At 31.1% G+C, this 12353-nt stretch overlaps 3 protein-coding genes and 1 pseudogene across 3 annotated transcripts; 3 read left to right on the plus strand and 1 right to left on the minus strand.

Moving 5' to 3' along the window:
* Positions 1 to 5586: 5586 nt before the first annotated feature.
* Positions 5587 to 7414, plus strand: LOC112596743 (annotated as a pseudogene).
* Positions 7415 to 7520: 106 nt separating this feature from the next.
* Positions 7521 to 8790, plus strand: LOC112596744. The gene is made up of 3 exons (XM_025342524.1): positions 7521 to 7694; positions 7771 to 7846; positions 7898 to 8790. Exons 1-3 carry the CDS (start codon positions 7521 to 7523, stop codon positions 8788 to 8790), a joined length of 1143 nt encoding a protein of 380 aa, XP_025198309.1.
* Positions 8791 to 9096: 306 nt separating this feature from the next.
* Positions 9097 to 10014, plus strand: LOC112596745. The gene has a single exon (XM_025342526.1). It carries the CDS (start codon positions 9097 to 9099, stop codon positions 10012 to 10014), a length of 918 nt encoding a protein of 305 aa, XP_025198311.1.
* Positions 10015 to 10016: 2 nt separating this feature from the next.
* Positions 10017 to 11773, minus strand: LOC112596746 (tigger transposable element-derived protein 6-like). The gene is made up of 3 exons (XM_025342527.1): positions 11649 to 11773; positions 10340 to 11507; positions 10017 to 10094 (listed from the first exon to the last, which is right to left on the minus strand). Exons 1-3 carry the CDS (start codon positions 11771 to 11773, stop codon positions 10017 to 10019), a joined length of 1371 nt encoding a protein of 456 aa, XP_025198312.1.
* Positions 11774 to 12353: the final 580 nt, after the last annotated feature.

A 12353-nucleotide genomic window follows, 5' to 3' on the forward strand; every position in this document is an offset into this window, starting at 1 on the left:
AAAAAAAAGTTTTCCAACTTTCATAGGATGAAGTTTTCCAACGTTATTATTATCCGAAATTGCTTCTATTATAATAACCGGGACAACGGAAAAGTTGTCCGAAAATTTAATTAAGTTTAATCGCGACCACGCGAATTTAATTGTTCTGAGGAGGTGTATGTAAGATTAGTATTCTTTGGAATTCTGTTGACATTCGACGAACTGTTGTCATTAGCGACTGTCGCGTGACCAGAACCGTTCTTATCGCACGAGTTATTAAGTGAATTATCTAAATCCATATCGACGGAGTGGCGGTCGACCGACGGATTCGTAATTATATTATCGTTACCATTAATGACATGTATCATATTAGAATCGTTAAATTGAAATTGTGTACCTGAAGGTAGTTGTAGTTGAGGGTTTTTTTCGATGATGTGTTGAAAATTCGGCGAAATCGGTGTTGAATGAGTGATATTTGACGACTTATTATTATTTTTTTTTTTTTGTACAACTTTCCATTCTGAATGATTTTTGGATTTTTGGAGGTTGACTCTGAGTTTGGAATTTGGGTTGTTAGGCTTATCGCCTGCTTCACCCGAGGTGGATGACATACGTTGAACGGCAGAGTATATTTTAAAGCAAAGTTTCTCAAAGTGTGGTCCGCGGACCACCAGGGGTCCTCGAGCCCATATCAGGGGGTCCGTGGAGCTAACCCAAACCCAACCCAATCCAAATATAGGTTGCTGTTAATAAACGTTATTTTGTGTTTGAAAGCACTTTCTATAATCTATATTATATCTATATCTATGTATAGATTCTATACAATATAACCACTTAATCAATTAATAGTTTTATAATTTTGTATTTACCAGTATTATTATCGATACTCGGCGAAAACTGATAACTAACAAATACAAAGACAGGCTAATCGGTCATCGTTAATCGTAGATACGTATAATACCATAATAGTATTTAATATTAGTTGCCCATCGCAGCCATCTCGGTCGTTTAGCATCGCGTCGCACAGTGGTCTCGATCGCCTTTCTAGGTGGCCAAAATATCTGTTTCATAAAATATATATGCAAAAGTTCCTAAAATTGAGTTAAGTATCTATAATAATAATTAAAACATAATATTACATTTTAAATAATTAATTTGAACTTTATTATACCATTTAAACAATTTTTACTTAAACCATATTATTATGAAATTAATTATATTTATATGCTATTTTTAAAACAAGTATTATAAGTTGGTATGGTCACAAAATATTACATTTTAATACAACAGTATACATTATAACATAAAATACATAATATACATAAAAGTATTTGCTTAGTTTTTAATATCTTTAAGTTGATTTTCCAATATGTGATTATTTTATTCCGAATCTGTTTCGGAATCTAAATCGCTTTCTGAATCACTTTCCTTATTTTTTTCTTTAGAAGCATCTAATAAATCTAATGCATCTATTGATAATTCAGTTTTAGGATTTTTAGTTAAAGTTCTTTTTGAAGTAATTAGAGGATCAGATGAAATGAGAAGAAAATGTAATAAGTCTAAATTTGTATTTATTCGTGAAGATTTCCTTGTATGGTGTTCACGATACCTTTTGTAGTCTTTATTTCTACTCTCTTGCGCTTCTTCTGAAAGAAATCCGATTGGCAACAAAGAATATTTTATTACCAGAGCTCCGTGAATTAGTACTTTATGAACAGAAGGTGGCATTCTGTACCAATTATATAGCTTTACATAAAGTTGTGCTGTAATTTTTGTATAATTATCAAATTTTTCTGTATCAATTTCACGACCACTAGAAATTACAGATAAAATTGTAGATATTCGATTAATTAATTCTAAGTTTATACCAGTAATATCGGCTACTTTTTCGGGGTTGTTAAAAAACCGTCTCGCCACATTACCAGTATTAGATGTCCCCGATCCTTGCGTTACCTTATCTACTTTTAACCCCATTTCATTCCAAAATCGCTTTTGGATTTCGTCTTTCTTTTGCGAAACTAACTTTTTTTGCTCTTCACTCAACCGTTTAGTAGTTTCTGCCGAATTCAATTTGTAGCTGATATGCAAAATCCATTCCAAAAATTTTATCCACAAGTGCAAAGACGATAACCCATACTTTAAATTATCTTCATTAATTTCAAATGCATGCATACTGTCTAATTTGTTCATATTTGTGGGATTGCATTTACAAATAAAACATGTTGCACTAGACGTATTTGTTAACGCATTAATGACCTTGCCATCCACCATACTAAGTATCATAGTATAACGAACATTTACCAAATCATCTTTTATCTTAACTTCTAATTGTTTTAAATTGGAAATTTCATTTTCAACTTCTTTTACATATTTTAAAATATTATTTTTTGTTTCTTTTTCGAATAAAAATTTGATCGGACGACAGTAACTGGTCGATGAAGGTTTTTGATTTAACCATACATTTTTTTTTTCATTTGAATTTGTATGTAATATCAATTGCAAAGGGACTAAACAAAACATAAACACACTTGTATCATTTATAATGTTTGATTCAATTTCGTTTCCTGAAAAAGATTGATGATATTCACTGTGGCCAGAACTACCATCACAACCCCATTTAAATATAAACTCTACTATACAATTTTCAGAATTTTTAAAAGTATTTTCATGCTGAGAAAAATCAAGTATTTCACATAAACGTTTAGTTGTATGATCTAATAACTGTTGCAAAGGTATTGATGCACTAACTTCACTCACATTTATCCCTTCTGGATAACAACGTTGTTTTGCTTCAATTATCCGTTTATAACTTGGATAAATATTAGCACCTCTTTGTTTTGCACCTATTCGAGTTTGTTGATATGCATTTTTTGTAATACGGCTATCAATTATGTATGCCAAAGCTTCATCTTCACTATATGGAGTAATTTGAAATTTCTGTGCATTAAGGTAGGTTTTTTTAATTTTTAAAGCGCGCCCGGGAGAGGTGAAAGTTGATTGTTTTAACAGATCAGCTGCTGTACGTTTTCCCTCAGTATACAGTACAGATTTTGCTGCATAAATTAACTCTTCTGACGAAGTCGTTGCTTTTACGTTTTCCACATATCTACGTTTAGACCGCTCACTTAAATCTATAAAACGTTTACGTGGCCTTCCACTTGGTCCAACTTGTATATTTATCAAATCACTAATATTAAAATATAATTGTAACCAGTTTTCATTTTTAACTACAAATGTTTTAGTACAGCGATTGGATTCCTTCCATTTTTTATGCAAAGTACTACAAAATTCTTCTATTTTTCCTTTAATCGATTTTTCAAATTCTTCATTTTCCAAATTACATTTATCGCCTAGCTTATGTCTTAAATAAATAATCAATGCATTTCGTGCAGTTTCAGAACTTTTATGTAACATAAATCCTCCATTTGTGAGAAATTCGAACAAACAACGATTTGTTACAGTTCTCGTATCGTGATCATTACTTACATCTAAACAGAATAAAACTAATATTTCAATTTTGGGCAAATTTGGGCAAATAATCGATAGCTTATTTAAATACTAATGTATTTGGCTTAAAGAAAAAAAAAATCGAACCTCCAAGAACTCCCCAAAATTATTACCACCCTTTTGAAAAATAAAAAATATTAGCATATTTTTACTAATACATAATTTAATCACAAAAATTCGGATTAAAAAACATATAATATAATTGAAAACTTACCTTGAATATCATCCATTTTGATTACAATACAGTAATTAATTTAAATTAAACGAGATACCAAAAAAAAATAATTTTTAAATACCACGTGTCTGACTACTTTTCTCGTTAAAGTCAGCAGTTTAAATGATGTTATTGAGCTAATGTCAAGAGGTATGATTCTAACTGTCGATTATAAAGTCATTAACTTTATCTATAGGTACTACTAAACACACATATATAGTTATATGTTGTTAACTCAATGGAAAAATTTTTACTTTTGGCCAGCTACATACTTATTTGATACCACTGTGCGTCGCGGAATATTGTGTTGTTAATGACTTATGTCCTACAATATATTATTATATAGTAAATTTACAGTATAATAATAAAAAATTGAGTGTTAGTCTTTAGTAATCACTGATTACTCAGATTATCAGCTATGTATCGTTGGTTAAAAACGGGTATTGTACGTGCAACTGAAGTGCCGATTGAAACTAATGGAGGCGGCAGACAGACCCTTGTCCCACCTGACCTTGACAAGCCATCTTGCTCAAAATCTAGTCCTAGTGTCAATAAAGCCAAAAAACGTAAATATTGTGATGAATATTTAAACCTGGGATTTGTGCAAGCAGGTACAGACATTGAACAAAAACCACAATGTGTTTTGTGTTACTAAATACTTTCCAATGAAGCAATGAAACCTGCTAAGTTGGTTAGGCATTTAAAAACAAAACACTCCGAGTTTAAAGTTTAAAGTATACAGAGACGCAGCTTGAATAGGTATTATTAATACGATAATACTGGTTCAATTACTAATGAGCAGACAGATAACGAATACGATACGCCACGCACGTCCGAACACTATAACGGTTGAAACCGAACTATCATTGTCACCTTACTGGGAGATTTAGACAATCGTTATGCTCTCGATGTAATTTCAAATTAAAATAACCAAAATTTATTCCCCGTTTTTTTCATAATTTATCTAATTACGACACCCACTTTATTGTAACTGAATTAGGCTATGACACTAATAGTATAAAAGTTATTGCTAATAGTGAAGAAAAATTCGTTTCTTTTTCAAAATATATCAGTGATACGTTTACCATACGATTTGTAGACACGTGTAGGTTTATGGCATCAAAGTTGGATACTCTACCTAAGAACCATTTAACGCGAGATAGCGAAATATTTTGATGTCTGGGATATGCCACTAGTCATTAGTATTCGGATGGCTGGGATAAGTTGGACGAGCCAAGTCTCCCCACCGAAAGAAGAATTTTTTAGCACATTAAACGAGTCGGGGATAACGGAGGGTGATTACTAGAGACCGGAATTGTATGCAATTGCATGTTCATACTGAGTGTATGCACTTAAACGAGAGTTTGAAATGTGGGCGATTCAGACCCAACTGATTCCATAGACTAAATTTAATTTTGCATATAATGGCATATTTGGAAGGTTGAGGAATATTTTTTAATAAGTGCATATAATGTGCTTATTTTTTATAATCTTAGTAGATAATCAAATTATCTCATGTTTTTATTTTGGAAACTGTAATTGCTATACTGGCGAAAAAAATTACCGTCTACACTCTACACAGTATAGAATTTTATCTTCTCTAGTTTGATACAATGTTAATAAACTATTATCTGACAAATTAAATTACTTTTAAAGTTACTTCTGTGATATAAAAATTTAGCATTTATTTATTGGCTACACTGCAAATTTGAAAAGTAATATGTATACTGATTTAGATTCGCGACATTTTGCCGTTTCACGTACTACTGTACTATATAGTGTACTTAAAACCTATCGGCTATCACGTTTTGTTTACTGTTTAGTGAAGTTGTTGTTTAATATTTTTATTTCTTGTCTTTAGTGTAAATTAAAAACATTTTGAAAATATGTCTAAAATACGAACAATTACTAAGTGTTTGATAAATCAATGGATTGAACCATATAACAAAGACACTATTGTGTTTACAACTGATGGAAAAGTTATTTACTGACAAGTATGTGATCGACAAGTACCGTGTAATAAAAAATTCCAAATTACACAACACGTTAATACATAAATTCATGCAGATTCATTGAAACGAACCTTAAATAATAAAAAACAAATGCTATTAGGAAATGTATACAAATCAAAAACCAATAACTTCAACGAATATCTCTGTTTGAGCTTAGTAGCTGCCAATATACCATGGTTTAAACTTCAAGTTCCGCAATTAAGAGATTTCTTGCAAAAATACACGAATCAACATATACCAGACGAGAGTTTACTTCGAAAATCTTATCTCGAGCCATGTTATAATAAAACAATTGAAAATATAAGAGAACAAATTGGGGACTCCTATATTTTTTTAATTGTGGATGAAACAACAGATATTAATGGTAACTACATAGCTAATCTTTTAATAGGTGCGTTAAGTAGTGAAAACTCTTGAAATCCCTTTTTAATTGCTAGTAAAAAACTATAAAAATCAAATCATTATACTATTTCACGTTTCATCAATGATGGCTTAAGAATTTTGTGGCCTAGTGGTGGTAATGACGAAAAAGTTTTGCTGTTATTATCAGATGCAGCCCCCTACATGATAAAGGCAGGTAAGACATTAAATGTATTTTTCCCCAACATGATACATGTCACATGCCTAGCGCATATGCTTCAAAGAATAGCTGAAAAAGTGAGAGAATTATTTCCAAATGTTAATACACTGGTAAATAATTTAAAAAAAGTGTTCTTGAAAGCGCCTCATCGTGTAGAAGTATACAAAAATGTCTTGCCAAATGTAGCCTTACCACCAGAACCTATACTCACTAGGTAGGGTACTTGGATCAAAGCAGCCACCTTTATTGCTGATAATTTTGAACAACTAAAAATAATTATCATTGAAAAATTGAAAGAAAAAAATGTGGTCAGTATAAAAAAATGTGAAGATATGCTTAAGTTAGACTCTGTTAAAACTGACCTTACATATATTAAAACTAATTTTTTTATTCTTGTTAAAAGCATTAAAAAATTGAGTCATCTAATTTATCTTTGTTTGATGCGACCAAAATTGTTGATGAAACTATTTTAAACATGGAAATGGTATCTGGAAATAATGGAAGAATTATTAAAGAGAAAGTTTGTGATTTAATAAACAAAAATGGTGGCTTTAAAATATTAATACAGATATCAGATGTTTTATCTGGAAAAGAAGGAAGTTTACTACCTCAAAATTTTATACCTATGATGACTTCTTGCATGAAATATGCACCTATAACGTCTGTGGACGTGGAACGATCCTTTAGTACATATAAAATGATATTAAGTGAAAAAAGAACCAATATGCAGGGCTGGATCAAGGGGGGGGGGGCTAGGGGGGGCTATAGCCCCGGGCCGCAAGTTTAAAGGGGCCACAGTGTGTCAACTCATTTTTTTTTCAAAATATTATTATAACTTAATTTTTAATTTATGTCATATGAAAATGGACTATGGACTTGAATACTTCATTACCGACACACAAGACCCAATTTTATTGTAGGTATAATGGTCGTCGCTTCTTATTGTAACTCGTTATCGTCGTTATCGAACGTGTTTCCGGCCGATCCGTCAACGCGATAAATATAATCAGTTAAATTTATTTTAAAAACCTAGTACATTACACGTTCGATGAACGACAAACACGTACTTTTGCAGCCCGTAGGTGCAGTACTGATTATGTTAGCTTAGACCGCAGACGCTAGCTTGAGATTTCCGATTGTTATTACTTTATTATCATATAATATTTAAAGCCCCTTTTAAAACGTTATAAAATTATTGAATTTATCTATCAAGTGTGATTTAATAATCATGTCTTTCCGAAAACATGAATCTGGTGCTTCAAAACGAAGAGCCCTGAAAATTAGAAATGAGTACGAAGCCAAAATTCCTAAATTGTCAAATTTCTTTCGACCAATTGAAAATCCTGCATTTGAGCAAAAAATGAAAAACACCGTCAGCGAAATTGATACAAACACTGATAAAGTAAATTTAACATAATTAAATTAAAATATTTATTTTAAGTATTAATAGTTAATACTATTTAATATCATATAAATAGAAAATATTGACGGAGTTGGAAATAAATAATGATCCTGCATTGTGGCCGTCAATGAGTGAAACCGTCCGAGAAAAATGTATACAATTAGGACCGACATTTTTTCAAAATAAAAACAACGGATTTTCAGCTTCCTTACGAGATTATAAAAACCAAAAAAGGTATTTTTCTTGTAATTTTTTTATACGAACTTTGGTGAATGGAGAGAAACACGAACGATTATGGTTGATGTACTCTGAATCAACAGGGAACGTATTTTGTTTTGTCTGTATGTTATTCAATAGTAATAGTTCAATGAATCCTTTTGTAAAAAATGGATTTTCAAATTGGAAGAAGGGCGATGAAAGAATTAGTGGTCATGAAAACAGTTCTGTACACCAGGTATGCACGATGAAATGGCTTCATCGTTTGAATAATAAAACAAATATTAATAAACAGTTAACGAAACAATTAGAAGTAGAAGAAAATTATTGGATCGATATTTTAAAACGCGTTGTTGAAGCTATTCGTTTTCTTTCGACACGAGGTCTTGCATTTCGAGGTAGTCATGAAGTGATTGGAGTTACGGATAATGGTAATTATTTAGGAATACTTGAGTTGATTGCTAAATTTGATCCTGTATTGAAAGCACACATAGAAAATTATGGTAACAAAGGCAGGGGCAGTGTGTCTTACATATCAAAAACTATCTGTGAGGAACTTATTGGTATCATGTCTTTAAAAGTGTTTGATCACATTGTCGATGAAATTATTAAATCTAAGTATTTTGGTATTGTCGTTGATTCAACTCCAGATCTTGCCCATATTGATCAGCTGTCGATAATCATACGTTATTGTTTGAATGGTATGGTACATGAAAGATTTCTTGGCTTTGTTTCTTTTCATAGCCATACTGGCGAAGCTCTAGCTACGACTGTCTTAGAATTTCTCAAACGAAGTGGTATCGATATTGCCAACTGTCGTGCGAAAACGTATGATAATGCTGCCAAAATGTCTGGAAGATATCATGGACTACAGGCTTAAATTAAAGATCTAAATGATTTAGCATTTTATGTCCCATGTGTCGCACATTCTTTAAATTTAGTTGGAGATTGCAGTGCAAAAGAATGTTTAGAAGCAATCAATTTTTTTTCAATTCTTCAAAAATTATATGCGTTTTTTGCAGCCTCTACGCACAGATGGGATGTATTATTAAGAAACAGTAAAAAAAGTAGTAAGACTTTAAAAAGTCTCTCCAGTACACGGTGGTCTTGTCGTAATAATGCTATTGAAGCATTAGCTGATAATTATGATGTGATATATAATACGTTATCTGACATTTCTAAAGATATGAATGAAAATGCTGACACTCGTCATGATGCCAATTCAATTAAGAAAAAGTTAATAAAATTAGAAATAGCTTTTATGACTATTTTTTGGAAACGTGTTTTAGGCAGATTCAATGCTACGAGTGTTTATTTACAAAGAATTGAAATTGATATGGTTACTGGTAATAGTATGCTACAATCGTTGATAACATTTGTTGATGAACTCAGAAATGATTTTGACGCGATTGAAGATGAAGCAAAAATATTGAGTATCTCAGTTAATAAAGAATGGTCTAATGGAGGAAAAAACAAACGTAAAATTATTAAAAAATATTCGGATGGTACTACAGGTCATGAGAGTTTAAAAGGTAGAGATACGTTTAGAGTCAACACTTTTTTTGTTATCATTGATAAATTGCAAACCGAATTAAAAAAACGTAGCTCAGCTTATGACAATATAACAAACCTTTTTGGATTTTTGACTCGCTTGGACGTGATTGATGATAATTTATTGAAAAAATCCGTAAATAATTTAGTCAAAGTTTACTCTCGTGATTTAGAAGAAAGTCTATACGACGAATTGAAACAATTCATTGGTATGGTTAAAGTCAAGGAAGATAATAAATTAATAAAAAACCCAATTAACATGTTACAAATGATTGTTGAAGATAATCTCTCGGGCGTTTTTCCACATATTTATGTAGCGTTCCGAATTTTTTTAAGTATACCAGTTACTAACTGTGAAAGTGAACGATCTTTTTCTGCACTAACAATAATTAAAAATAAATATCGTTGTATGATGGGTGAATCAAGACTGACATCTCTATCAATTCTTTCAATAGAGTGTGAATTGACTATGAATATTTCATTTGAAAATATTATAAGACAATTTGCCCAGGAAAAATCCAGGAAAAAGTTTTTCAAACATAATATTATATAATATTAAAAATACAGTAGTCGCCGCTTAATGTAATCACTTTGGTACGGGACATAACTGATAACATAATCCGATTGATAATACTAAACGAAAAAAATAACAATTTAGTGTTGCATCAAATTTTATGATCATTATTCTTAAACATAGTTATTAAAAGTATAATTATTTTATTTATTATTATTTATTTCTAATTAAAGTACATATGTAGGTATGAATTGGTAATTTAAAATTTAAAAAAAAAATAAAATGTAAATAAATATAATATATTATGTAGGTACTACCATTAAATTGAACAATATTTTTTTATCGATGTCTGTTTTTTTTTTACCGTTAAAAGATCATTGATAAAATGTTCGTATTTGTATTGTAATTCAAAATTTGATGAATGTTGTTGCACTCCCCTTCGTAATACTCGTAGAGCCTCTCTCATTTCCGAAGAACTTGGAGGTTTTTCAGTATCTGTTTCTTCATTTTCAATTTCTCCAGGTTCATTTGTTTGTGATAAAGCATGTACAATATCTTCTTCAGTAAAATTTGATGTAGTAGGTATATTTTCATCGATTTTCAACCAATTTTCAAAATCTAAGTCTACTTCTTCATATTCTTCTTCTTCCTCCCCCTCGACACTTTCTGCAAAACCTCCATGTTTAAAACAATTTCGTATTGTTTTATCTGTCACTTGGTCCCAAGCCATTGTTATAAGATGTAATGCATCTAAGAGGTTGGTTTGTTTTGCTAATTCATTAGCGGACAATTTTTCTTGATCATTTGTATTTTCTATATTGTCTATTATTCTTGTCCGCATTTGTTTGCGATAATATGATTTCAAGGTTTTTATTATTCCTTGGTCACATGGTTGTATTAATGATGTTGTATTTGCTGGCAAAAATATGATTCTAATGTGTTTTAAAGATACACTAACCACGTGTGCAGGACAGTTGTCAATAAGTAAAACGGTTTTATTATTTAATTGTTTATCCCACTTTATTAACCATTCGTTAAAAATAACTGATGTCATCCAAGCATTTGTGTTGGCGTAATAATCAACTGGTAAACATTTTACAGATTTAAAACAACGAGGATTTTTACTTTTCCCTATAACCAAAAGTTTTTGTTTTTTACCTGACATACTCGCACAACATAGGACAGTGATGCGCTCTTTTGATATCTTACAGCCTTTTGCGTTTTCATTTTTGAATAAGTAAGAATGCTCAGGCAAGGCGCGATAAAATAACCCGGTTTCATCAGCATTATAAACATTGTCGGGCGTATATTCTGAAATAATTTTTGGCCATTCAGTTTTTAACCAATTTTCTGCTGCCGAGAAATCCGCGTCTTTTTGTTCTCCGTACGTTCGTTTGTAAACAATATTTTCTCGTTTCTTCCAGCGATGAAACCATCCTTCTGAGGCAATAAAATTTTCTATACCAATTTTTTTTGCAAGTTCTTCAGCTTTTTGACGCAATATCGGACCATTAATGCGTGCATCATTTTTTCTAACATTAATAAACCATAATAATAATGCTGATTCAACCTGTTCTTCTTTCCCACTGCGTATCCTCTTTATGTTTGGATTTTTATTAAGTGTTGCTGAATTTTCTATTTCAACTCGTTTTTTTAATAATTTACACAATAACGGTTGGGAAATTTGTAGCTTTATAGCTGCTTCTCGCTGTCCCATTTTTGGTAAATTGTCGTAACTTTGTAATATTGACAATTTATCATAAATTGTTAGGTCATTTCTTTTTCTTTTTTCACTCATTTTTACGCACACACGACACGGGTGCATACAAACGCGATACTGGTCGACGGGCAGCGACGGTACTGTCTGAATGGTGTAAGAACAAAAATGATATTAATGTGTATAGACATTTTTATCTTTATTATGAGCTATTCGACGAAAACTTAGACATTATTTTCTTTATCTAATAACTACATAATGATGATTTTATGACCTCAAACTGATAATATTATGCGGCGTATTGATTACAATAGCCGACATAATTTACACATATAAGTATACATTCGGCCCGTACTTATACTTTTCGATAACAATAAACGTTTGATAACATTAACCGTGATTATAATAAGCGGCGACCACTGTATATGTGTATATTTTTTTTATTGTATATGCCGAAAAATGTATAATATGATATAAGAATAAAATGTTATACTTATAAACAATGCTATACTTATTTTAATTTATATTTATTACAAATTAATAAATTGTTTTAGGTGAAAAGGCCTCAATAAAAGTAATAGCCCCCCTTAAATTATGACCATAATCCGGCCCTGCCAATATGACTCCAGAAAATATGGAAAGGTATATTGTTATTAATTGC

The sequence above is a fragment of the Melanaphis sacchari genome, unplaced genomic scaffold (assembly GCF_002803265.2).
Source record: "Melanaphis sacchari strain LSU unplaced genomic scaffold, SCAv2.0 Contig346_pilon_pilon, whole genome shotgun sequence".
Classification (NCBI taxonomy): domain Eukaryota; kingdom Metazoa; phylum Arthropoda; class Insecta; order Hemiptera; family Aphididae; genus Melanaphis; species Melanaphis sacchari.

What these genes read in the sequence shown, in the direction of transcription:
- LOC112596744 (XM_025342524.1), top strand. Translation starts at nt 7,521, where the DNA reads ATGTCTTTCCGAAAACATGAATCTGGTGCTTCAAAACGAAGAGCCCTG. An exon ending in TTGATACAAACACTGATAAA is followed by an intron (nt 7,695 to 7,770) that starts GTAAATTTAACA and finishes TCATATAAATAG; the next exon opens with AAAATATTGACGGAGTTGGA. An exon ending in TGAAACCGTCCGAGAAAAAT is followed by an intron (nt 7,847 to 7,897) that starts GTATACAATTAG and finishes ACGGATTTTCAG; the next exon opens with CTTCCTTACGAGATTATAAA.
- LOC112596746 (XM_025342527.1), bottom strand. Translation starts at nt 11,773, where the DNA reads ATGAGTGAAAAAAGAAAAAGAAATGACCTAACAATTTATGATAAATTG. An exon ending in AAGCTACAAATTTCCCAACC is followed by an intron (nt 11,508 to 11,648) that starts GTTATTGTGTAA and finishes TATTAATGTTAG; the next exon opens with AAAAAATGATGCACGCATTA. An exon ending in TTATCAATGATCTTTTAACG is followed by an intron (nt 10,095 to 10,339) that starts GTAAAAAAAAAA and finishes TTTTTCGTTTAG; the next exon opens with TATTATCAATCGGATTATGT.
- LOC112596745 (XM_025342526.1), top strand. Translation starts at nt 9,097, where the DNA reads ATGAATGAAAATGCTGACACTCGTCATGATGCCAATTCAATTAAGAAA.